Here is a 24796-nt window from a genome sequence, read left to right on the forward strand (position 1 = left end):
TGGCACCGCCTGCTGTTCCGTCCGCATCGTTGAAGTCTGGCGGTTGGAGTTGTGAACATCCATACCTCACTTGTATCAGTGGGCTAGCGGGTAAATAACCATCAGAAGGCTACATTTTGCTCGACCTTGTTACATCCTGGTGCTTCGGAAGTGCAAAATATCTCTTGTTCGCACCCATTTTCTGTACCGGAGTGAAGTATCCGATTACGGAGTGCAAACCGTCACGTCTAGAATTGGAAGTATATCGCGTTGGTCTATGCAGCTAATCTGTACAAATACTCTTCCCATCTCTCCAATTGGGTATCACGGCTTCAAGAGTCCTGCACTCTGTCCCTGCTCTTCTTCGTCCGTCTCATATTCTTCATCTGTTTCCTCCTCTTCGTCCGTTTCCTCGTCCGTAACTTCCTCGTATTCAGAGTCAGTCACCTCTTCCTCTGTTTCTGTCTCCTCCTCAGTTTCCGTCTCGGGCTCCTCAAGCCACTGGTCGAGTGACTTCCCCTTCGCTGAGGAGGCACCCGCTACTCCGCGATCATCCCGTTGCCTGCTTGAAGTTGCAGCGGTACTTTCATGTTCCTTAAGGGCTCGGTCGAGCCTCTCGCCCGCAGTCATGGACGACTTTTCTACCACGCTTGGTTTGATATCGTTCTCCCGGAGGCGAGGGTCGGGTTCTTGTCCGAACTCAACCCATTCAGGGAGGTTTTGATAGCCCTTCAAGCCAAGCATGCCAGCGTCGGGACCAACAACGAGGGTCGAGGAGCCTATCAGCAGGTCCTTGCGTGTTTCTGACGGGCTCGGAGCGTGTGGAACAGGCTTTGGCGCAAGTAATAGCAGATTGGCCAGTTGTGTAGAAGAAGGAGAAGCGAGTAAAGCCTTGTATAGACGGGCTCGGTCGCGAAGATCGTAGGAAGTATCATATCGAGCAAGCAGAAGAAGGTACCGCCAGAGCAGCGTCATCCTGTCCTCTTCAGGTTCATCACTCTGCGGTTTCTCGTCGCCTGATTCTTCTTTCCGCTCCTCTTCGTTCTCCGTCCACTCGTTGACGATTTTTTCAGGCCTGGGCTCTGGTGGCGGCACTTCCTTTGGAGGGTTTCGCAACAGATGATGCAAATATACCTTAGCACCCAGAAGGATGATCTGCTGCTTAACGGCCTCGGATTCATTTGCAAAGTCTTGTACCAGAATGCGCAGGATGTCTGCCGCGATATTCCTCTCAGGCTCAACACCGGCAAATTCTCCGACCAGCCAAACAATGGTTGCTCTAGCATCCGGATTCTTCGTTAATCCCAAATGCTTGACAAGCTGAATCACCGTCTTCTCGTGGGCAGGTGGGTCCTGCTGGATGAGGTGTCTGATGACGGTCAACGACTCTGAAACAAGGTTGTCGTCAAGACTCGTAATTTGACTCAGAAGGACGCGGAGACAATGATCAGCACTTCGAGGCTCACTCTGCGCGCAGCGTCCTATAGCACGCACGCTTTCTCGCACTAGGTCTGGGTCTGCGCTCTGTGAAAAGTGTTCCAGTTCGCTGAGAATCACACCCTTCAGGTGCAGCCCGCAGTGGGGAAAGAGTAAAGTGAGCACTTCCAGCTTGAGGCGCCAGATATGAGGCGGATCTACCGCGTGGACCAAAAAGTGCGTAGTGTATCTCGTAAACGGCTTAGGGTGTTTCAGGGCAACGGCGATGATGTTATATAGCGCAACATGCTGCGTATCTTGTGGGCTCCGAACCAGCGCAACCAGAGGACCAACGGCGGCTTCAAGATACTCTGGAGTGCCGAGGTAAAGGAAACACCGGACAACGCCAACAATGACAGCGGAGTTGCGATTCTGCAGCAACAGCTTGCAAGTACGTAAGAGAAATTCTAGATCAGGATCCAACACAAGCACTTCATGCTCGTTATCACCACCGTTGCTCTCCGGTGTCTTATCGTCCTCGTAGAAGCCTTCAGAAACTGCCTGTTTACCTTTCTGGACGTTGCGAGGGAAGCACTTCCTAGCGTAAATGGTCAGAAGACGCAATGTCGAGAGTTGGCTCCACTCGTCCATGTCGACGAGCTTTTTGACAAGGCTTCGGTAATGCTTATGGATGAGGTCGATCCTGTCCGGACAAACGTCCAGGAAAGCGGCGACAGCAGGCCCAAGGACGAAGTACTGGCTATCACCGAGCAAAGTAGTAAGATATCCAATCAGCTGAGGGAGGGTACTTGGGTCTAGGCGATAGCACTTTGGGATTGCCAATGCTGCGGCTTTGCGAACATGTGGGCTCATGTCGCCGCAGCCTCTCTTGATTGCCAGGGACACAATCTGACTGATGACCGGCACTCTGATTCCCGACATTGTACGAAGCGCCATAGCACGCGAATGGGGGTTCTGATCGGTAAGGGACTTTTGGATAGCATTGATAGATAGGAGCGCAAGGTCCGGTTCCGCCTCCGCATGATGGACCAAGTAGATGTAGACCAACTTCTTAACCTCAAGGTTCGCACTAGCCACGTTTTTGACCACAGCCGAGAAGAAAGGAAGGGAAGGTTCGGATCGGTACATCAACTATGTGGCGCAAAATCAAAAGAGCGTCAGACAATGGACTCTTGCATTTAGGCATCTTGGGACCTTACCGTAATCACCCGGCGCATGCCATCCAGGACCTCCCGGTCATTTCGACTATCCAGAAGCTTTTTGATGTGAGCAGTAGCCAAATTCCGAGACGATAAACCCGTGCTAGACCCCTTACTCAGGGCTGCTGACTGGGCTGCTTCGAGGGTGAGCTCACGAGCTGCTCGCACGATCAGTTAGTCGATTTGTCCAGACGCGGAGGACAATTGGCGAGCAACTGTGCCCGGGGTGACATTACCTGTTTCCAGCATCGTGGATATCCTAGAAATGGTCTCCATTTTGGCCCCGGGTTCTTTCGCATAGGCGCAATAACAGATCAGCCCTGGGGAGGGGGGGTTGTCCCTAATAGAGGGGAGCTGGAGGAAGTTGGGAGTTCCGCGGCGGCGGGCGGGCAGCTGACATGACGATTGGGTAACGTCCTTAACAACGGCTACTTTCCATCATCCGCTAATCCCACTTGCTATCTTGGTAGCCATCACCGAGGCAGGAGATTAGGAGAACTTACTATTATCTCCCCCTATGATAAATTATTAATTGAGAAATATCTAATTTCTACAAAGATTTACTATTGATTATGCTTGCAGCGAACAATTAGATCTCATGACAGCCTCCGATGGGAGGAGCTCATGCCTCGCGGCGTCATCTTTGCGTGACTGAGAAGTCGCTTTGGGGTAGCTCCATCTTTTATTCTTACGTTGTGTTTAATTTGGTGGAAGAATATTGCTGAATAGGATGATGTGATCAGCGAAGTCCAGCAGAACTTGCTCATATATCAGCACATATTTCCGAGATCAATAGCTTTCATCACACTATCCAATATGCGGAATGTCATGACCGGCCGCGCTTCAACCAGGAAATTCATGAGCGCAATTACTCAAGGGGGCTGATGAGAGGCGACTCCGATACTTGACTGACCTCCAGACACCGGACATGCCTTTGTTGAAGATCTTGACTATACGTGAACTCGAGTACAGGTCGAATGTGCATTGAGAGGGGTGATTCTAATGATTAGCTGCCCGAGCGAAATTACTGCACCAAAGAAGATAAAGGAGCAAAAGTTGATACGGTTCAACTAGGAGGCTTCAGGTCAACATTAGGTTATGGATCATGGCATGAAACTAGAATATAGAGCACTGTAACTTTGCAAACAACAAGGCCTGAAGCTTTATTACTCCCTGAAACGAAAAGGTTCTTGTCCGGTGGCACGTGGTTTACTGTCAGGAGTTTCAGAGACTTTTGTGCAGAACTAGCGTGCAGCCATGAAGTTGGCTAATTAGCTCCTATCTATAGAACGGTAGACTAGGATATCACCTTCCTAGACATCTCGGTCGTCTACATGAGTTATACCCTCGCCATCGTGAACAATCTTCTCACGATCTTCGCCTTACTCGTCATCCTGGGTACTCTGCTCGTCGTTCTGGCCACGGGCCCTTGGAGCACGGCATCGTTGTCCCTGATTTGGACTTCACGATTTAGAGGATCGCTGTCAGTGGCAGCATTTTCCAACTCTGCTACCTTCCACGCTCGTACAAGCCAGAGACAAATGCATGCTGCCATGAACATGAAACCAACAAACACTTGGGCATGCAGAAAGTTGGTCTCGTTATCAGTTCGTAGCCAAAGGGCAATCGGTTCAGCAAATGTGCTCGGGATGACCACGGAAAGCCAGAAGATCGACAAAGCAGATGGTAAGAGCTGTAAACCCACAACCTCTGCACCTACTGGAGCTACAGTAGTCGTGAAGGTTGCAGCAACAGGGCCGCTAATCAGAGCGTAGAAGATAAGGACCCCGAAATTTTTGGCAAAGATCCAGATGACGAGAGAAAACAGGCCCGCCAGGGATGTACAAGCGAGAGCGGTGTTCAGCCGTCCAAAGCTATCGCTGACGTACCCTATAACAGGTCGTCCAAGGCCTCCTCCAAGGTTGAACATGGCACCAACAATCGAGCCTTGAGATGCTGTCAGGCCTACAGTGCTTGCGTAGTCGGGGATGGAGAACAGAAGGGCCACGTAGCCCAGCACGCTAAAGCAACCCCAGGCCAAAGTGAGCAGGAACTCTGGTCTTTTCAAAAGCTCGGTATGGAAGGCGATTTGAACAGCTCCAATGGCTTTGTTTCGATCCTTCACAATGATAGCAGAGAAGCCGCACGCAGCAGCGGAGACAATCGCTAGGATACGGAAAGCCCAACCAATGCCCAAATTCTGGATCATGGCACTTGTAGCTAACGAGTAGATAAGGCCTCCAATTCCTGATCCCGCCGTTGCAATACCATTCGCAAGAGAACGACGGCGGGTAAACCACTGAGGAATGATGCCAACAGTAGCACTGAATTGCATTCCCATTCCAAATCCGAAACACAGAGCTTGACTGAGAAACAACTGCCAAATCTGACCCGCCCACGACGCACCTAATAGTGCCGCGGTCTGCAATGTAATACCAATCATCAAGGTAGCCCTTGTCCCCCATACTCGGGTTGTGATTGTTGCTACCGGCGCGATGAATTGTGCCATACTGAGAGAGAGGCCTCCGACAAAGGCATAGTCGAGGTCTGATGCATCTGGGAATGTGTTCGTGTCCAAATAATGGGCCAAGAAAACACCGTAGGCCTAATTTGCAAAGGAAATTAGTGAATTAAGACTTGCCTGGAGGGAGACCTTACACTGTTGATGCCCCAAGTATGGGCATTGACCAAAAAGACACACACCACACAGACCCAGCCATAACCACCATCAACTTCTGTTGATGCTAGTGGTTGAGCTTGCTCGGTGTCTGAGGTGACCGGTCCGTTATCGACTGGGTCATTTTTAGACAGCGCCTTCTCTGACAAGTCAGTGGAAGGGACAATGGAGTCGTGACCAGGTGAAATTGTTGTTATTGTGTGACTTGAGTCATCATGCTTCTCTGACGGTTATTCTTTGTTCATTATTAACAGATAGGGGCTGGAAAGAGAAGAGGAAAAGGATATGTTAGGAGAAAGAGAATAGTGCCACTGCTGAAGCAGAATATCGCTTAGTTAGAAGGGATGCACTGCATACATTAGTAGATGATGAGAATGCATCAAGTCTCAGCTCAGGGGCCGTATGTGAGACCGTGGCCAAGGCCAAGTTAACCAACGGTATTCGACTAACTAGCTACTATATTGGTTGAGTCATACCATCATGGTGCTCAATGTGACCATCGGCCGACAAAGAAATTGCGTTCACTGGCTTGGCGTGCATAAGCCTGTCTATGTTGTCTAGATAGCCCTGGGATCTCCAGCCATTGTTGGAATGGCAGTTAATCCTCCAGTTATCAGTTGCTCTGCTACGGAGTACATCTCGATAGAACTTGAACCAATGACTTTCCTACGTCTCAGTATGCTGATCCAGCTCCCCACCTTCTTCGCCGCCCCCTGGAAGGACTGCGCGTATTCAACTTAGTACTAGTAGTTTGTTTAAGGATGAGCACTGCCCGCTCCACTAGGCAGGGGAAAGGAAGATGACGGAAATAGGGAGGATCGGGACCTATCTACGCCCTACGGATTACTCCATACCTTATCTGAGCTAATAAGGATCGGGAGCCAGTAGTACTATCTGTTTACTCCACACGGTGGAACCTATCTGGTGTTATCACAAAGTACTTTGTATAGCGAGTTGGGGAAGCAAAAGCGGCCCCAAAGTGGGGCCGAGACCGGAGGCCGGAGACCGTCGGGGGCATCTCTGACTTGCCCTACATCTAGATGGAATAGGACCTTTCTGCCTCATTTGGAGAATCACCGGCGACAATAACAGGGGACCCTAGTAGGTTTGCCATTTATTACGTAGATGAACACGTACGATAGTCGGGCTTTTCCCCATTGCAAAGCCGAACCATCCAATCAGATGACTAGAGGAGGCAGTTGCATGCTGCGCAATTTGCTCTGATACGCGCAGCATCTCAAGCCCTTATGCACCTCAATATCTTTCAGCCCCATGGGAGATGTCTTCCAAGTTGCTCAGGATCTCCTGCTTCGGAAAGAAGTATAAGCGTAATAATTTGATTGTGCCGGAGTAATACAGAGAGCTCAGCTACTAGGTAGTAAGAGTATTATCTGCCTGCGGAGTTGATGGCGTAGGATGACAGAGGGCACAAATAAACCAAAGTGAAATTGCTTGAACTTCTTGTCAGGAATCCAGTCACATTGTCTCTTACTGCATCGGGCCGATGGGAAGGAGCCGCATCATAGGTACAGTAGGTATGTTGAGGCTCCAGCCATCCCACGCCCTTTGCCTTTTTGCCTCTACTTTGCATCTATAGAGCCTCAGAGTATAGAACTTATCTGTTTACATAGACCTCCTACTGTTTCTTTCTGTTTAGCTACCTATATCCTGACGACCTCTGTTTTGGATGCATTTCCAGCTCGCGGTTGCATCCAGCACAGACAGCTACTCCGTGTCGGAAGGAATGATGGCTTGATTACATGACCTTGATGAGAAGAGCCGGTGCGGAGCAGAGAACATGAGTACGTTATGGTGAGTGGAGTAATTTAATCCTTCTGCTCTCACTAAAGTGGCGAATGGACACCTCGCTGGCGTGATGGTGCAAGCGTGTCGCTGAAGGGGTGGTACCTGGAGAGCGTGCGAAAGCTGCTGAGGAATACTGCACTGCGATCTGTGGAAGGAGAAACCTACCGGTCAACGGTGTTCACGAGCCAAACGGCACTGTGCAGCTGAATGGCGCCAACCATACAGACGGCGAAAAGGCGGAAGTGCTTCGTGAAATGGAAGCAACGGTGGGTGCTGAGGGAGGAGATCCAGAGCTCTTCTCTGCACGTTTCGGTGAATTTGGAGGCTCGTATGCCCCTGAATCACTAATGAGATGCCTCTCAGAATTGGAGGCAGGGTTTAACAAGATCCGGAATGACCCCGAGTTTTGGGCAGAGATGCGATCATACTACAACTATATTGGGAGGCCTGGGCATCTCCATCTAGCCGATCGGCTTACGGAGCATGTTGGAGGTGCTAATATCTGGTTGAAACGTGAGGATCTGACCCATCCTGGAAGCCATAAGATCAACAGTGCTCTGGGGCAGATTCTGCTGGCCCGCCGCTTGGGTAAAACTGAAATCATTGCCCAAACCGGTGCTGGCATGCACGGTGTAGCCACTGCCACCGTCTGTGCCAAATTTAACATGAAGTGCACGATATTCATGGGAGCAGTAAGTCCGCCGGCTTGGAACAGCGTTTGCAAGCTGATAACTAACAGCTATATAGGAGGACGTCAGGAGACAGGCACTTAATATGTTCCGAATCAAGCTCCTTGGCGCCGAGGTCATTCCTGTTGAGCAGGGCTCACGAACTCTTCGAGATGCTGTCAACGAAAGTTTCTGAGTCTGGATTACGAGGGTGGACACCGCCTATCATATCATCGGTTCAGCGATAGGTCCACACCCCTTTCCCACAATTGTGCGCGAGTTCCAAACTGTCCTTGGGGAGGAGACGAAGGCACAGCTGTTGGAACAACGAGGCAAACTGCCGGATGGGGTTGTTGCCTGCATTGGTGGGGGCAGTAATGCAATAGGAATGTTTTATCCGTTTCTCAACGACCCAAGCGTGAAGCTTATGGGAGTCGAAGCCGGAGGCGATGGATTGGATATGCAGAAACATGCCGCTAGTCTGACTGGCGGCAGTAAGGGAGTCTTGCATGGGAGCAGGACATATGTGCTGCAGGATAAGCACGGACAGATCCAAGATACCCACTCCATCTCAGCTGGACTGGATTATGCTGGCGTTGGGTAAGTAGGGACTGCATCCATGGTTTCTTAGTGCGCTACGCCATGGAAGAAGAACCCATGTAACTGACCAACTGAACAGGCCGGAGTTGAGTTCTTGGAAAGACTCAGGACGCGCAAAGTTCATTGCCGTTACAGACGCTCAAGCCCTCCTGGGTTTCAAGATGCTTAGTGAGATGGAGGGTATTATCCCCGCTCTCGAGCCAGCTCACGCTATCTACGGCGGTGTCAGGATGGCCAGGAACATGAAAAAAGGCCAAGATGTTGTGATATGTGTTAGTGGCAGAGGGTATGTTTTTCACTTGCACATTGTAATTCGTACTCTAAACTGACTTGTTTGCCAGCGACAAGGATATACAGAGTGTGGCGGATGAGCTTCCCAGACTTGGACCACAGATTGGATGGGACTTGAGGTTCTGAAATAGACCTACTAAGCGGCGTGTCACTGTTGTCTGAACTTATCATTTTGACATCCCATAGTAAGTCTTAATGTAGTTGAGATAACTAGTATAAGGTCATTTCATTGCAGTTGACCAAGCTGCGTCATTGAATTCATGAAGCATGAATCATCTAATTAAGTTGGATAGATTTAAAAGACCCCCTTGTTCTAGACCAGTACTTATATAGATGAAGTCACGTTGAATAGTCTGCCAAACGACCAATAACATAACTGGAGTGGTAGCAAATAAACGCACCAATCAAAATTACCATCACACCAACGACTCAACTTCATGCATCAATCCACCCTCTCCAACACCTAACCCAACTAGTAGTGTAAGGTCCTAGATAGCTTAGCGCAAGTAACGCGCTCCGCAAATTATCCATCTATTCATTTACATACTTCATAAATAACTTTCTAAAACTCCACCCCAATAATGATCAGAACAGCCCCAACCCGACAAATCTACACCACCAGCGACCGTGTAACAGATTTCCTCCAATACATCATCACCCAAGATGCTCCCACCACACTACTACTCATATGCTCAACAAAAGAGCAATTCTTAGAGCATTTATTACTCGCCTCCTCCTCTTCCTCCTCGGGATCAGGAACTGAAGAACACCAACATCATCATCATCAGATACTCACTAAAAACACCATCGGGGTGCTCTCTAAATCGAGCAGTATCAAGATAGTGTATTGTCCTACGCTGGAAAATCTTCGAGCGTATTTGTCTGTGATACGTTCGCCGGAAGGGAAAGCAGCAGCAGGAGGAGGCTTGCAAGGAGAGTTAATTACAGAGGAGAAGGAAGAGCAGACGAGAAGAACTCCATCTCTGATGGCTATCCTGGGCCCGTTGGCTCTACATGTTCCTACTTCGGAGTTCTCTGCCCAGGGGTTGTCTAGGACGTTTGCGGCGGCGGTGGAGGTGGCGGATCGAGAGGGGATGGATCTTGTGCTGTGTGAATGTAGGGATGCTGTTGATTCTAACGGGGGTGGGAATGGGAGGGGGGAGGTGTTATGGCATACGCAGGTGCCGCTGTTGAACAGCTCTGTGCGGGTTGGGGAGGAAAGTACTTCGTATCGAGGGGGAAGAGTACCTGTCAAAAGGGTCCTGCAGCGGTGGTTTGAATTCAATGACGATGAGGCTCCGATTATGGACACTACAGACATAGACGTTTGATTTGAAAGGACAGCAATAGAGCAAAATATGTGCTATGAGACAATATAAACCCCCATAATCAACCGGGTATCCTTAAACCAGTCCTAAAACTCCCGATTTGACACCATAATGAATTCCCAAATTTATAGGCATTTCTCCATGTCCGTGATATAGAGTTTGATGTGTGACTCCAACTTCAAGTACTCATCGTGAGCGCTTTGGATTTCGCTCTCAATGTTCTCCTTGAGATCGGCCATCTGGATGGAAATTAGTAAAGCATGCAAAGCCGAAGGAAACAAGAGACATTTACCTTCTTCTCAGTTTGTTCGATCCGGATTCTCCTCCGCTCCATGTCGCGTTGCTTTTCAGCTCGCTCCTCCCGGAGTTGTTTCTGAACTTCCCGGAGTTCCTCCATGCGCGCCTGCGCTACTTCGGCTTTTTCTTGAGCATTTTTTCGTAAAGCCTCGATCCTCTCATTCCATCGTGCCAGCTGCCGCTGCAGCAACTTCTCGGTCTGCTCCACTTCCCTGACATTATTCCCCCGCTCTGAAATGGCTTCTCTATTCCTAGAGGCCCTTGACTCTTCATCATCTTCCTTTTGCAGTTCCACGGATATATCTTCGAGAAGGCGCACACAAGCTTGCACGTCGTTACTAACGACCGTAAACGTGTCTGATGATGTTTGCAGAGCTCTCGCTCGTTTCTCCATCGCGTCGATTTGCGCTTTCTCACGAAGGAGATTTTCCGACAATTCACTCAGCGACGACTGGAGAGAGATGGGGCTCTCCATAACATAGGGACGCAGTTTCTCGACTTCTTGTCGCGTACGAACGACTTTTTCCGTCTTCTCCTCAAGCTGCGCTTGCCGTCTTGCCTTATCCGCCTTGGCTCTTTCTAGCATCTCGGCCACTCGCTCTTGGTTTCGTCGCAATTCGAGTAGCCGTGCTTTCAACTCGTCATTCCGTCGTACCTTCTCCTTAACCTGTGCCTCGTTGGCCTTCAGAGTCCGGCGCATTTCCTCGAGGCGCTGCTCCATCTCCTGGTTCTCCGTGTACAGGGTGTCAATGCGCGACTTGACCTTCTCGCCCTTGTTGAAATGCTCATCAATAACGGGCGTTTGAGATTCGCGGAATCTGACAAAGTTGATGAGGTAGGAGAATATCTTAACGAGTCGATCATGCGTTGGCTTGGTGAGATCGGTAAACATAAAATCATTGACACCACACTATGTTTCCATATGCCGTGTTAGGTTCGACTGAGCTCATCTGTTTCAAATAAGAAGCGGGTTTATACGCACCTCCATCATCAACCGCCGTAAGCTGGTAAAGAACCCCATGAGGTTGCGCGTGTCGGTAGGTACAATGTCGGGGTAGTCGCCACAGATATCGTCCGCCGCCGCTCGCATCGCTGGCTCGACGGTTTCGCGTGTCATATTCATAAGGAGCTCGGCAAACCATTCAAAGACCATTTGAATCTGTTGCGGGTTTGGCTTGATCAAGTCGGCGGCGGTGAAGGGGATGCCTATGTCATTAATGCATCCTGCGATTTCCTTGTCCGGCTAATAGCAGCGTTAGATATTGTAAGCGAAGAGGCCTTGTTCAACTGCGAACTAACCAGGCGCATAAGAGCATCATTCTCATCCTCCTTCTTGCGGCCTCTATTGTGGTGTTGCTGGGAGCCATGGAATTGCTGGCTCATTCGGCTGCCGTACGCCATTGTTTCTCACAGTCCAAGCTAAGATAGTGAGCCGCAGGAATCACTCGAACACGATCAAGGCAGAGTGGTGGCGAGATTGATGCCCGCTCGATGGATGTTATGATGATTGTTTACTGCGCAGGACTCGCATGGCAACCAGAAGCGGACTAGCGCGGTCGGAGAGGGGCACTGCGGACAAACAATGCAAACCTACTCCACGCTTCCCTTTTTCGATGACTCTTTGCGGCGGCCACAGCGGAATTACCTGTGATTTGTAAATCAGTGTTAGAGAGAGCTCTTTTGCCGTGAACGCGAGATTTTCCAGCTCACGTCTCTCAGATCCCCGGCGTATCATAGCTTCTCGGCGATTTTCAGACATCATGGCAGCTCCCACATCAGGCTCATCGGCCGCCGCCAAGCCGTTCGAGTAAGTCACCTACTTCACAACCAGGAAGTCCTAGTCCTTTGGATCACTAATATATCTTCTTTCTAGCATTGTCGCGACGTACAATGACTTGCTCCGCTCCGATCCAGACCTCACTATGCCAATTGCAGCTATCGAAGCTCTGGTACTACTCCTTACAAACTCTCCCTCCTCGACGATATCCGAGACGCTCGACCTTCTCGAGAAATCCACTGCACACCTGAAACAGTCGATCCCGAACCCCATTGGTCTCTCTGCTGGAACCGACCTCTTCCAGCGATACCTGATTACTACCCTGCAGAGACCCGGACAGCTCGGGCCCGCAGGTGATTTCAACGCGATCAGGGCGCATCTTCTGTCGAACGGACGGTTGTTTATCAGACGTGCAAAAGAGAGTCGGGACAAGATCGCGGCGTTTGGACGAGGCTTTGTACGCGATGGAAGCACGGTTCTGACGAATGGAGGATCACGAGTTGTCGCTTCGTTGCTACAGAAGGCCGCGGACGAGAAGGGCGGCCCGTCAGCCGTGCGGTTCAAGGTGATCTATGTCCTGTCATCGGCGAAGGGGACTGGCGCGCATCCCGATGAGCCGGAGGGTATGGAGACTGTGCGCGCTCTCCGGGCGAAGGGTGTTCCTGTCGCTACGATCCCGGAGTCGGCTGTTGCCTACTCGATGGGCAAGGCCGATACTGTCATCGTTGGTGCCGAGGGTGTGGTTGAAAACGGTGGTATCGTGTCGCGCATGGGAACCTACCAGATCGGTCTTCTTGCGAAGGCTATGGGCAAACCCTTTTACGTTGTGGCGGAGAGCCACAAGTTCGTCCGTATCTACCCGCTCAGCCAGTATGATTTGCCTATTGAGCAGCGCGTGATCGACTTCAAGACTGAAGAAGATGTCGCCGACGAGGCGAAGCAACAGCAAGCTTTGTCTACGGATACAGTCGATGCCAAGGCCGTCAACACGGCGGACAGCGCTGATGTAGTTGACTTCACTCCCCCACATCTGATCTCTGCCTTGATTACGGACAGCGGTGTTTTGACGCCAAGTGCGGTCAGTGAGGAGCTGATTAAGATTTGGTTCTAATTCTCCATTTCCATTCCGCGCTCTTCCATACAGGCATGAGACGTGGAGCTTGTGTTGTCTTTTAAAAACTAAATGAAGCGGATTGGCGTTAAGGTCATGATATCTCCGGACGCTCAAGGTGTTTATTGGTTTGCAATGTGTTGTCTATCTGCAAATCTCAAAGAAAATACAACTGAATAGATCTAGAATTACACTTCCGACAGGAAACGTAGCAAATATCTACTAGTTCTAATGTACAATATATTGCGGAATCCCGGTACATTGGCTAAACCACAGCCACACCCGCCGCCAGTGTTTCATGCAACACTAAGATAATCATAGAACATCTCACCGCTTTGGTGATGTTTCTGTTTAAGGGGCAGATGTAGTTGGCTACTAGTAGTCAGCATACCTGGCTATGAATTACGTAAGGAATCTGACGCTGAAGCGTGAGAGGCACTGCTCGATACTTGCGTCATAGTACTATGTTTGTATATTGTAAACTATGCAATTTGCGGGGGACATTCTGCCGAGGTTATCCTCATTCAAGGCAGCAGGCGGTGAAGGAGGCAACTGACTTGCCATATTAGGCTGGAAGTACCAAACTACGTAACTAGTAAAGGCTCCCCTTATGATTTCATCCCGCGATGGGCATCCTATCCTGTTCATGAACTCCTACCATGTAGTTTGTCCTGCCCCTGCAGCCGCCATTGGCTTTCTTTTTCTTACTGTACCACGCTCCAAGCCTTGTTCATGAGGTGTCATCTGTCTTACTCCCTGCATTCAAGCCTGTACACCTGATACCGTTGATCGCAAAAGACTTTCCGCCCTACGCCTCCTTGTCTCTGCGCGGTTTCGTATTCGTTTTTGTTGATCGGCCGCTGCACGAGCCAGCCTTACCAGCCCGCGGTCATACTCCGTCTCTTGCTATAGGATCCACCTCAAACGTCCAGCAGTCAACCCCCTTCCTGTCTGTGTCAGCTTTCTGCATGTGTCAGATTCCGTTTATCTATATAACTATTGGGGTGCTGGCTCTCCGGTTCCTTGGATCCATGTGAAACGACGAATTTCTCCTATTGCTTCTGTCTCTGCCCGCAGCATGTCTTCGGCCGTTCAACCGCCTAATGGTTCCCCTTTACTACGGCCCCGTGCCGTTCCGGGGACGAAGAATCTAGACGATTTGACAGCAATTTCCCCCTTGGAGAAAGCTGATTCGAGGCGAGTACTTGCATATACCATTACTACGAATCCTAGAGCTAATGTCCCATACTAGTGGTCGCTCAACGCCGGTCCCCGACGATGCTCCTCCCTCCGTGCATTCAATCTCCACGGCAAGAAAGCAAGCCCGAGCCCGGACTCGAATTTTCTATACAATCGATTATGTCCCTCGAGTATCGCACTTTGACCCGCGGAGCGAGTACCGCGACTTCCGCGGCTTCTATACCCTGTTTTGGATTGCCTTGTTTATCATGGTCGTTACTACGATGCTTCGGAATATCAAGGATACCGGATATCCTCTGAGGATCAGAGTATGGAGTCTGTTGTCTGAAAATGTGTGGTCCATGGGCTTCAGCGACGTGGCCATGGTGGTCAGTAGTGCAGTGGTCCTGCCGCTTCACCATCTCATACGAAACAGCGGTAGCTTGTTGCGCTGGGGAAGAGGTGGCATGGTCGTGCAAAGCATTTTCGAGGCCGGCTGGGCCATTCTATGGATCAAGTAAGATTGGCATCTCACTGTACCTTTGGCTAGATGCAGAAGCTAACCATGCCCTAGTTGGCCATTTATGATGCGCTGGACCTGGACGGCCCAGGTCTTCTTCACCCTCCATACTCTAACCATTCTGATGAAGGTGCACTCCTACGCGTTCTACAACGGCCATCTGAGCGAGACGCAACGTCGACTAGCGTCGCTCGACAAGCCCGGGAAAGTCTCAATGGAAGCGCCAATCCCATACCCGGATGCATCCCCCCGTCGGCGCTCGGTAGTTAGGCGTGCGAGCCACCATGCACGCTCCGAGTCAATCGCTGAATTGCGCGAGGACCTGGCCACAGAGCTCACCTCTCCATTGGGGAATGTCACTTATCCTCAGAATCTTACCGTTGTCAATTATGTCGACTTCATTTTCTGCCCCACTCTCTGCTACGAGCTGGAATATCCTCGAAGCAAGGAAAGACGGTGGATCGAAATTGGCTTGAAGACTTTGGCTATCTTTGGATGCATTTTCTTATTGACATTAACAAGCGAAGAGTTTATCCTCCCTGTCCTGACCGAGGCCAACATTCAATTGCACAGGGTGTCAAGCGCGGCCGACAAAGCCCTGATCCTTGCAGAGACCATCAGCATGCTTCTGTTCCCGTTCATGGTCACGTTTCTTCTTGTGTTCTTGGTGATCTTCGAATACGTTTTGGGCGCTTTTGCGGAACTAACATGTTTCGCTGATCGTCACTTTTACTCGGACTGGTGGAATTCCTGCGACTGGTCAGTGGAGACCTATAAAGCCTCTTTGATGCTGGCTACTAATCTGGCCACAGGCTCGAGTTCTCCCGTGAATGGAACATTCCCGTTCACCACTTCCTCCGCCGCCACGTATACTTCCCCTCGCTATCGAACTTCTCCAAACCGGTCGCCATGTTCATCACTTTCCTCGTCAGCGCTATTGCCCACGAGTTGGTCATGAGCTGCATCACCAAGAAGCTCCGCGGCTACGGATTCCTAGCGATGATGCTCCAGCTACCGATCGTTGCAGTACAGAAGTCCAAATACGTCCGAGGAAAGACGACACTCAACGTATTTATTCCCTCCCAATCATGACTTCTCAAAAGCAGGTACTGACTCATATTCCACAGAACCTCTTCTTCTGGCTATCTATGATTTTCGGACTATCACTAGTAAGTCAACCACCTACCTTACACTCAAAAGCCAAGGGGAATAATTATCCTGACCTATCACAGATGTGTGCGCTGTACGTCCTCGTCTAGACACACGAAGTCGAATTTTCCCGGTAGCTGTTAGCTACACTCAACTCCCTGACCTCTCTAGCACCATCATCCTGTCCCAGACCTGTAACATACACTATTGGACGGATATCACTTGTGGTACCTGTCTCTTATCATTTCACTTACATATATACTACTATACACACATACATGCATGTTCAATTCAGTTTTATATATACCCTGCTTGTTGTTTTGGCATTGTATATCATCAGTTTGGTTTTTTGCACATATTTCATCCTTAGTATATCGTCTTATTTTTCTTTTTGCTTTCTTTCTTATTATTTTGCTACCGTTTATCAATTGTATCCCGCGCAAGACTATCTTGCGTTAAGAGAAAGACACTAGACGGTCTATCCAAATGTTGATTCTAGAGATGGACATGTGTATAACCCCTATTATATTGATGGGTTTAGATAAACAACTAGATACAGGACAAGAAGGAAACGCCACTTGATTAAGTCAGGTGGGTCCATGATCCCGACTTAAATACTCTAAGCAGTTGGATCCAGCTATACCTAGCTAGTACTACGGATATTACTTTCCCTATATACCCACTTCCCAAATATACGATTTGTCGTTTATGACTTCGAATAGAACAAACAAATCTTCAAGACACCAGCTACACAAGGCCCAAGCGACAAAAGGACCTAATAGATACTATTGTTTCACAGAAACAAACCCCACTCCCAGCGGCTTCGTGCCTGAGTGCCTGACTCTATATCCAATTTGTGTGCCTAGAGCAACGCAGCCAAACGCGAAACGCCGTTAATGAACCAAAGATCAACCAATGATAAAGGTGCGCCCATTCCAAGAACCTGAAGCACTTGTATTGCGAGAGCGATAGATAACCAGTATCAAACAAAACCTGATGTGTCCGATCCGTCAAGGATAAGACACGTGACGTCACCGATCAAGGCGACGTACTCTTGATTTCAAGTTGGATGTATGATGTGTATGCAAGATGATGTGAGCCAAACAACTTACATATGCTCGATCGGCTCTTCAGGGAGGAGAATTTCTCGGTCGCGGCGAGAACTAGGAAGGCAGGCTTTGAGTGGGGGGCGGACAATGTCGTTGAAGAGGAAAGTTCCGTAAACGAGGAGCGCGAAGCCGACGACTTGTAGCCATTTGAAGGTCTCCCAGCCCAGAGCGAGGGAGACGAGCCAGATGAAAAGGGTCCGGCAGGTGTCGATTGTGCTGCGGGAAGTAGCGGATACGGTGCGGGTGACGGAGAGACCGAAGAAGTTGAATCCGCTGAGGCAGTCGTGGTTAGTATGCTGTAGATGAATAAGGAGGAAGGTTGGGAGGAAACTCACCCAATGCTAATCATAATCAAGAAACTGGACATGGCAATTGCTCGGTTGTTGAAGACCTGGCTCCATCCTTCCTTTGCATCGAAGTAGCCGTAACGGCCGGCCTCGGTGCGTCCAATGGTCAAGTACAAGATGATCGAGCCGATGACGGTGACAGAGAACCCGAAAATACCTTCCCAGCCAACAACCTGGAGGGGGTCCATTTCATAGTTTTCCAAGATCCACTCTTCCAGGACGAATTGGGACGCAGTGAAGATCTGGGCTGCAGCTATAAGCAGCACCCCAACGACAGCTTTCAGTGCTTCCGGAGACCGCGTTGTGGCCTGGATTTCCCTGATAGCATGGTTCATGACGGTGGCAGCACTTCCTTGGGTGACGTCGTGTCCTTGGTTGTCCGCGAAGAGGGCCCCTGCAAGACCGACCAGAGCAACACCTAGGACCACAATGAACAGCGCCAGCCAATGATAGAGATGAAGTTTGCGGTGGAGGAAAAGAACACTAAAGAGGCCGACGAATAAAACGAGGGCGCCGCGAGTCATCTGGTAGACACTGGCAGCGACGAAGAGCAACCCGACGTTCATCAGAGTTGTGCCCGCAATGTCGCAGCATGCTGGTGCAGCAAGAAGAAAGATCCTGTATCCACGAAGGTGAATGCGACCGTCTGCTAAGGTGGCGGGCTTCGTGACATCATCTGAAGCTTCTGGTCCTCTGATTGTATAATCTTCCTCCTCGTCGAGTCCTTCAGTGTTATTGACAGGGTGATAGCCACCAGCTAGAAGAGGCGAAGAGTTGTTGGACAAGCGCGGGGCAATGTACTGTTGATACAGATGGGTCATGAAGATCACCAGCCAGCATCCCATTTCTCCGGTGAACATCTGGATACTGCCGTCCAAGGGAGATTGTGAGCCGGAGCATGCAAGCTAGCACAAAGAGGGGAATGCCTACGTTTGGATAACAGGTTGCTCAAAGGTGCGACGGTATTTGGGAGAGGGCGAATCGCAATTCCATACACATTGCATGTCCTGTTCGTCGGGTGAGCCAAGAGATATGGTAGACCACAGTAAGGAAGTCCGACCTGGTATTTGTTAAGGATGGTATTGCACACCCCAGTGACGAGCATCATCGTCACCAGGAACGGAACAGCAGCCTTGTTCGCCATGATGCCCGGAGCCTGATAAGAATATGGGGGGACAAAAAGGTGGTTGTTGAATGGTACGAAGCAGGGGAGGAGGTAGAGGAGGTAACTAGAGCGATAGATAAGCCACTCGGTGGCTCACGTGGGTGGAGTGATAAGGTGGTCACAGGGAGGGAGGGTGTGGGTTAGTTGGCCAAGTCCGGAAGCTGATGGTGGGTGGGAAGGCGAGAGAAATTCAAGGTACATTCAAGTCGATTGGCAATGAGAGTCTTCAAGAGAAAGCTAGCAAACCGGGAGCTATTGAGCACCCATCCTGGAAGGCCGAGGATACAAGATGGGAGAAACACGGAACAAAGCAGACGAGGATGATGGAAGATGGAGGGAGAGAGTTCATGGGGAAAGAAGAGCCACAGCTTCGGTGGACAGGCGAACCTTATCGGCAGCTGATCCCGGAGTGGGTCTTGTCACGGGTCCGTATGGGGCGTATCATTACGGCGGACATACGGACAACCAATAACTACAAAATAACAACCTGTAGTGGTGTATACCTGGGGATAACCTGAGGACGCAGATGCGAAACGTATACAGATGGAATATTGGTGTAATTAAAGCTAGACTAGATGGTGCTTCAGACCAGCCATGGGATACATCCAGTTACCCTCAGCCCTATTCTTCTTCAGGCCGTGGCAGTTCTCACTCTTCAAACCACCCCCGAGAGAGCCTTGCTCCCAGGGCGACTCAGCAAATAAACCCTCTTTTTTTATCGCTCGCTCCATCCAACGCCGCGCCAGAAGAATACCGACCAGTGAAAAGGGTGAAAAAAGAAGAAAGAAACACACAACATGTCAAGCACTAGAAATGACAAGTCCTCCTCGGCTTAATGTACAGTAATCATTCGTGGTCCATGCCAATTGACATGGTAATCCGCACGCCTTTCGCCGGCTCAAATCATAAAACGCTTCTCATCACATGGTACCTTCCTATATCGCGCAGATCGCGATGCCGCTATCGTCAACGTTGATCGCCCCGTCTTTGCGCTCGACCAGATCCCAATCAAATTCCTCCCACGGATCCGTCATCATAATCCCATCTTCCAGCCGGCCTGGGAAGGCAACCCAATCCGCTGGAAGCCAGCTGCCCTCACTCCCTTCGTTCTTACCACTGAGATCATCCGTCTTGGGAAGCTCAGTATCCTTGGGGGTTTGGGTCACGAGGCCGGTCTCAACGGAATCCGGCGTGTCTTTCGCTTGCGTGTTGGTAAACATCTCAGGGTTAAGGAATTCGTCCATGGCACCGAATCCAAGGCCGCCGTCATCGGCAAACTCCATAAAGGTATCCTGTATCGCGTCGAGGGAAATTGCGCTGTTTGCCCACGGGTCTTGAGGAGCCGCGTCCACGGAGGGTCCTGGCTCGGCCAATTTAGCCGGCTCCTTCTTGCCGTCTTTGCCGGCGGTTGGCTTGAGGGGAGACGGCACTGCCGTTTTGGTCGTGGACGTGCGAGGCGTCAATTGTTGATTCGATGCTGGCGAACTAGGCTTTGGCCCTACTTGGCTGGTAGCTCGCCCCATCGGAGTCGCACTTGCGGGCACTGGAGTGGCCGCTTCGAGTTTAACCTCGTGCTTCGAAGGTGACGAGGTTGCAGCGGCCTTGCCATTCACGAGCGGGATGCTCTTCATGTCTTGAACCCCACTCTTATCTTCGTCCTTCACAAGGCAGTTGCGGAAGCTTTCCAGGGCGAACTCCAGCGGGTTCTCAATCGGCTCTTCAGCCTGGTGGGCCTCTGCGATGTGTTTGTCCAGGGCGTTTTGTGCCGCAAACCCTTGGTAGTGATGCTGGCACTCGGGGACACTACACTTGAAGGCTCCACCCAAGGCTGCTCCGTTCGCCCGTGCATCGGCCGGTTTTCCTGCCTGCGCCTTGGAAGTTGGCGTGACAGAAACGGGTGTGGCACCAGTTTGAGACTGCTTCCGTTTCTTCGGGGGAGGCAGTTTCAGCTGTTCCGGGGGAATACTACCCGGACCGTATGCATGGGGAACACCTTGAGGAGAAGGCGCTCCGAACGGCGCTTGTGGGATGGCAGCAGCGCCCGAAACAGTTTGGCTGGAGGCTCGGCGGGCCCGCTGAAGTGCTTCCTCCTGCTGTTGCAACTGCTGGAGATTGCTTGCGTTCAGGGCGGGCATGTTGGGTTGGCTGGCCTGTTGCGCAGGTGCCCCCTGAGAGACGCTGAGCCGCGGGCCTGGCATCTGTTGGCTGAGACGCGCAAGCATTGTATGGAATAGCTTCTTGATAGAAGAGGTATACATCGACAGATATTGTGGCGATATTGTGTATTGGTCATTGAGAGTCCAATCAGGCCCTGCTTTGAATTGCCTCATTAAGTAGACCCGCTGGAAAGAATCGTCAGTCATAACCGAACCTCACATATAGTAGAAAGGGAAAGCAATCGCATAACTCACCATTGAAAGTAAGCTGTGCACATTCTTCTCTTGTCCGGGAACTTTAGCCATAAATTGGATAAGAGTATCCATTCTACTTAGGTATCCAACGATATCCCGCAGCTGCTGCGTCATGGTTGCCTTTTGCTCTGGCGTAATGGGTGCAGGCTCCCCTGGAGGAGTGTTTCTGGCAATTTCGTTGTACAACTGCTTTAATTTTTCTGGCATGTTGTTCCATTGCTCATCTGAAGTCGGTCTGCTGACGGGGCCCCGGCTTTGGAGTTGTTGCCTGCGCAATTGTGCCTCGAACTGTACGCGTTGCTGGGGCGTCATGGCAGCCAACTGCTCGCGAGTGAGAAGCATATTCGCCTGTGCTTGTGTAGGGGTTGCTCCCACCTGAGCAGGTGCAGGAGGTGCGGGTTTCTGCGAGGGGGTGGATTGAGGTTCTGTAGACTCATCATGTGGCAACTTTCTTTTCTGCGCCTGCTTTGCGACAGGCCCTTTCGCATTCTTGCCAGGCGGTACAGGCTGTGCCTGAGCCTTTGTCGTCGAACTTTGCTGGGACTGTTGCGCCGTTTGTTGGGAGGGCTGCGGCTCCGATTTAGCTTGAGGCATCGAGGGCGGCACAGTAACCGGTGGCTGCGGTGCCGATAGAGATTGTTGTTGTGCTTGCTGGGCGGCAAGGGCCTGGGCTGCACGGCCCTGGGCCACCTGTATTTGCTTCTGTCGGTTTCTATGAAGCAACTCGCGGAGTTGATCATCGCTCAAATTCTGTACCTGACTGCCTAAGCGCTGGCGGGCCAATTGAATATCTTGCGCGGAGATGGGACGCATGACCGGCATATTCATTGGCATCTGCTGCTGGCCAGCTTGGAGCTGTGGGTTCATCAATGGCTGCGGCTGCCCCTGGAACGGCGTCGGCATCCAAGGTCCTTGTCCGCCCTGTTCGGGGTTGCGAGCATTCTCTTTTGACTGGGCAAGAATCTGTGCGAGATGGAGTTTCTGCAACGCCAACAGCTTCGTGATGTCGGCGCCTCCCAGGAGTTGCGGGTTTGTGGCCGCCAAATGCTTCAGCTGACCCCAGGTCTTGATATTCTTCGGAACAGCCGAGGAGATGTTCGGATTGTTGTTCAATATCGCGGGAGGGAAATGCAATCGATCCATCTCTTTGACCTGTTCGGGAGACATCTCCATACCGCCGCTATGCGCACGAAGAAGCTGGAGCTTATAGAGATCCTGCTGGCGCTGCTGTTGCTGCTGTTGCTGTCGCTGTTGGACGGACATCTGACCTGGCAGCATCTGATTAGGCGCTTGGGCACCACCCATTCCCGCAAGCTGTTGTTGCAGATTCAGAGACGCTCGTAGGTTCTGCCCATTCTGCATCTGGCCGTTTATCATTTGGCCATTGACCATCTGCTGGCCTTGATTAGACTGCGATAGATTCTGCTGCATGGGCATAGACTGCTGCGAGGCGTTTGCCCTAGCCAGGGCCTGGTTGTTCGCCAGCGCACGCCGTTGATGGTTCATGAGAAACACGCTTAACTGTTCATTGCTCAATGCATTGAGTTGCTCCTGAACTTGCGGGGGGAGGTTAGGTGGTATCTGTGGTCTTTGCATAGACGGCTGTCCGTTCATCTGAACGTTACCAGGCTGTTGTCCCATGCCCTGGGGTCGCGATGGAGGCCGGACTTGCGCTGTTCCTTGTGGCGGAGAAATCTGACCGGGAGCCATTGGCCGATTCAACATGGGCATAGCCGGGCTTTGTTGGGACATTTGATGCTGCATACGCGCGCCAGGTTGGTTTTGTGACATGGCGAATTGTACTTTGGCGGCTGCTTGTACCCGTGCTTGGTCTTGTGCCGACTGAGATTGCGCCTGTGGCTGCGCCTGGAATTGAGATGCTTGTTGAGACCTATCCTGCGGCATAGTCTGTGCATTCTGCACATGCTGCTGGGCTAGAAACTGCGGGCTTATTCCGGAGCCGTTCATATTTCCCTGCGCGCCCTGACCAAGCTGCTGTCCGACCTGGAACATATTCTGCGGTGTCGTGAAGGGTTGCTGGTTCATCTGCGAGGAGCTCGCGGGCACCACAAGTTGGCCCGCCTCCTGAGAGCGCAACCCATCCGCCTGTTGCCCCTGGATGTTCTCAACATTTCCGATGAACGACGACGGATCCAAGCCCTGCTGCCCGCCTACCGAGAAGGAGTTGCGTTGTGCGTTCATCATATTCTGGAACATATGCCGCTGTGTGTTCATCATGGGGTCGCCCATCATGGCACCGTTGGGATCAACCCCAGCACCTGGAGGGCGAATATCACTCCGATTCTTCTTATATCTCTTCAACTGATTGAGTGCCTGGGAACGGAAGAAGTAGGTGATCGGGTCCATGTTTTTCCGTTGCAAATACCCCCGCTGCTCGGGCGTCATGTTCTGCAGGTTCATCTTAATTTTCTCGAGATCCTCTGGCGAGGTCTTCGAAATGATCTGACTCGCTATGCGACACACTTGCTCGTACTCTGACGCTGAAAGGGTGTTTAAATCGTCCGAAAGCGCTGCGCCATTTGCAGGCTTTTGTTGCGGGCGCTGTTGCTGTAATAGGTTCTGATGTTGCTGCTGCGCTTGCTGGCGGTGTTGCATTGCAGCTTGTTGGTTCAGGTCACCCATGCCCATCGACATTTGCTGTTGTCCGGGCAAAGGCGATGCTTGCACGGGGCGATTCATTTGAGGGTTGAATGGCGGCTGCCCCACTCCAGGCATCCCCATGGCTGGCCCTTGGGGCATCATCCCACCTTGCATAACGGCTGCTTGTCTGGCACGAGTATCGCGAATATGAAGGAGCTTCTCATTGCATTCCCTTTCGTAGTCGGCCTGAAAGACACCATGATTAGAGCCCACGTCACACAAGGTCAAGGGAAGTAACAGCATCTACCTTCTGACCAGCTTCTTTGAATGCCTTCTGTTCGAAGGTCAAGGCAGCATGCGCAGCATTCTGCATGTCTATACGAGGTTGTATTAGACGCAGTGAGGTAATCCTAGGAGGTGACGGATTAGCGCGGGCACCAGTCACTTCTCAGTTGGAGAGAGGGGAGGGGTCCAGGTGAAGTTATTTTGAATCAGGTCAGTGACGACAGGGATGCGCATGGTGGGAACCTACATTTGGTACACCTTGAGTGCTCGCTCTCTGATGGGAACTTCCGCTCGCCATCCGGAATATTGGCCCTGTGCCTGCAGCGCCTGTGCGACTTGCTGGAGGATTATTTGATTATTCTCAGGCTTGGCCGGAAGTTGCATTTGGCCATGCGGCTTAACTCCGCCATTCATGGCCCCGCCAACATTGGGGAAGTTTGCCGGATTCATGTCAACAACCCCCCTCAATGGGGATCGAGGAGTAGTCCGCGCAAGCCGTCCGTGGGTGTCAGCATTCGCCGGCGTAGATGCCAAGCGCTACACTATGCGATAGAAGAAATTGTAAGTCAATGTAGACGGGCGCTCTTCCAGCAGATGTTCGTCGGTGCGAGAGATATGTGGGATGAGACCGGCGGTGGGGCCTTGGGGAGGCACGAGAGAGAAAGGGAAACGGGTAAGACGATGCAGATGAGTCTCGTCGCAGGTTGATCGCGTCTGAGACGGTTGAGTTGGTTGCGGCGTGGGCTTTGCTGTAAAACCAGGTAGATGGGGGTGAAACGAAAGAGGACGAGCAATAGGAACAAGCACGGGACGGCAGTAGAACACGGGGGACCAACGCAGCAGGGAAACAAGGCGTTCGG

The 24796-nt window shown here is 51.2% G+C and overlaps 8 protein-coding genes across 8 annotated transcripts; 3 read left to right on the plus strand and 5 right to left on the minus strand.

Moving 5' to 3' along the window:
• Positions 1–88: 88 nt before the first annotated feature.
• Positions 89–2967, minus strand: BDQ94DRAFT_52400 (AP-3 complex subunit beta). Its single transcript, XM_026775968.1, has 3 exons — positions 2852–2967; positions 2616–2773; positions 89–2547 (listed from the first exon to the last, which is right to left on the minus strand). The coding sequence occupies exons 1-3, from the start codon at positions 2889–2891 to the stop codon at positions 304–306; spliced, it is 2442 nt and encodes an 813-aa protein (XP_026624878.1). The 5' UTR covers positions 2892–2967; the 3' UTR covers positions 89–303.
• Positions 2968–3954: 987 nt separating this feature from the next.
• On the minus strand, positions 3955–5832 carry BDQ94DRAFT_180033 (MCT family MFS transporter; the record flags this gene model as incomplete). The annotated part of the gene is made up of 3 exons (XM_026773531.1): positions 3955–5220; positions 5274–5515; positions 5769–5832. 3 exons carry the CDS (start codon positions 5830–5832, stop codon positions 3955–3957), a joined length of 1572 nt encoding a protein of 523 aa, XP_026624879.1.
• Positions 5833–7090: 1258 nt separating this feature from the next.
• On the plus strand, positions 7091–8783 carry BDQ94DRAFT_171555 (tryptophan synthase subunit beta; the record flags this gene model as incomplete). Its single annotated transcript, XM_026771798.1, has 6 exons — positions 7091–7104; positions 7253–7790; positions 7846–7954; positions 8009–8366; positions 8446–8652; positions 8708–8783. The coding sequence occupies 6 exons, from the start codon at positions 7091–7093 to the stop codon at positions 8781–8783; spliced, it is 1302 nt and encodes a 433-aa protein (XP_026624880.1).
• A 1038-nt stretch (positions 8784–9821) lies between these two features.
• Positions 9822–11773, minus strand: nuf2 (kinetochore-associated Ndc80 complex subunit NUF2). Its single transcript, XM_026766724.1, has 4 exons — positions 11582–11773; positions 11265–11525; positions 10278–11192; positions 9822–10224 (listed from the first exon to the last, which is right to left on the minus strand). Exons 1-4 carry the CDS (start codon positions 11681–11683, stop codon positions 10111–10113), a joined length of 1392 nt encoding a protein of 463 aa, XP_026624881.1. The 5' UTR covers positions 11684–11773; the 3' UTR covers positions 9822–10110.
• A 163-nt stretch (positions 11774–11936) lies between these two features.
• On the plus strand, positions 11937–13364 carry BDQ94DRAFT_145893 (translation initiation factor eIF2B subunit alpha). The gene is made up of 2 exons (XM_026766725.1): positions 11937–12089; positions 12156–13364. The coding sequence occupies exons 1-2, from the start codon at positions 12043–12045 to the stop codon at positions 13168–13170; spliced, it is 1062 nt and encodes a 353-aa protein (XP_026624882.1). The 5' UTR covers positions 11937–12042; the 3' UTR covers positions 13171–13364.
• Positions 13365–14099: 735 nt separating this feature from the next.
• Positions 14100–16212, plus strand: BDQ94DRAFT_52436 (putative sterol o-acyltransferase (APE2)). The gene is made up of 6 exons (XM_026775970.1): positions 14100–14367; positions 14423–14866; positions 14924–15628; positions 15682–15937; positions 15997–16038; positions 16102–16212. Exons 1-6 carry the CDS (start codon positions 14249–14251, stop codon positions 16126–16128), a joined length of 1593 nt encoding a protein of 530 aa, XP_026624883.1. The 5' UTR covers positions 14100–14248; the 3' UTR covers positions 16129–16212.
• An 808-nt stretch (positions 16213–17020) lies between these two features.
• BDQ94DRAFT_52421 (putative nucleotide-sugar transporter) lies at positions 17021–18556 on the minus strand. Its single transcript, XM_026775969.1, has 2 exons — positions 17463–18556; positions 17021–17400 (listed from the first exon to the last, which is right to left on the minus strand). The coding sequence occupies exons 1-2, from the start codon at positions 18332–18334 to the stop codon at positions 17127–17129; spliced, it is 1146 nt and encodes a 381-aa protein (XP_026624884.1). The 5' UTR covers positions 18335–18556; the 3' UTR covers positions 17021–17126.
• A 623-nt stretch (positions 18557–19179) lies between these two features.
• On the minus strand, positions 19180–24386 carry BDQ94DRAFT_180036 (uncharacterized protein; the record flags this gene model as incomplete). Its single annotated transcript, XM_026773532.1, has 4 exons — positions 19180–20981; positions 21051–23897; positions 23959–24061; positions 24184–24386. The coding sequence occupies 4 exons, from the start codon at positions 24384–24386 to the stop codon at positions 19575–19577; spliced, it is 4560 nt and encodes a 1519-aa protein (XP_026624885.1). The 3' UTR covers positions 19180–19574.
• Positions 24387–24796: the final 410 nt, after the last annotated feature.

Source organism: Aspergillus welwitschiae, assembly GCF_003344945.1.
Source record: "Aspergillus welwitschiae strain CBS 139.54b unplaced genomic scaffold BDQ94scaffold_21, whole genome shotgun sequence".
NCBI classification, from domain to species: domain Eukaryota; kingdom Fungi; phylum Ascomycota; class Eurotiomycetes; order Eurotiales; family Aspergillaceae; genus Aspergillus; species Aspergillus welwitschiae.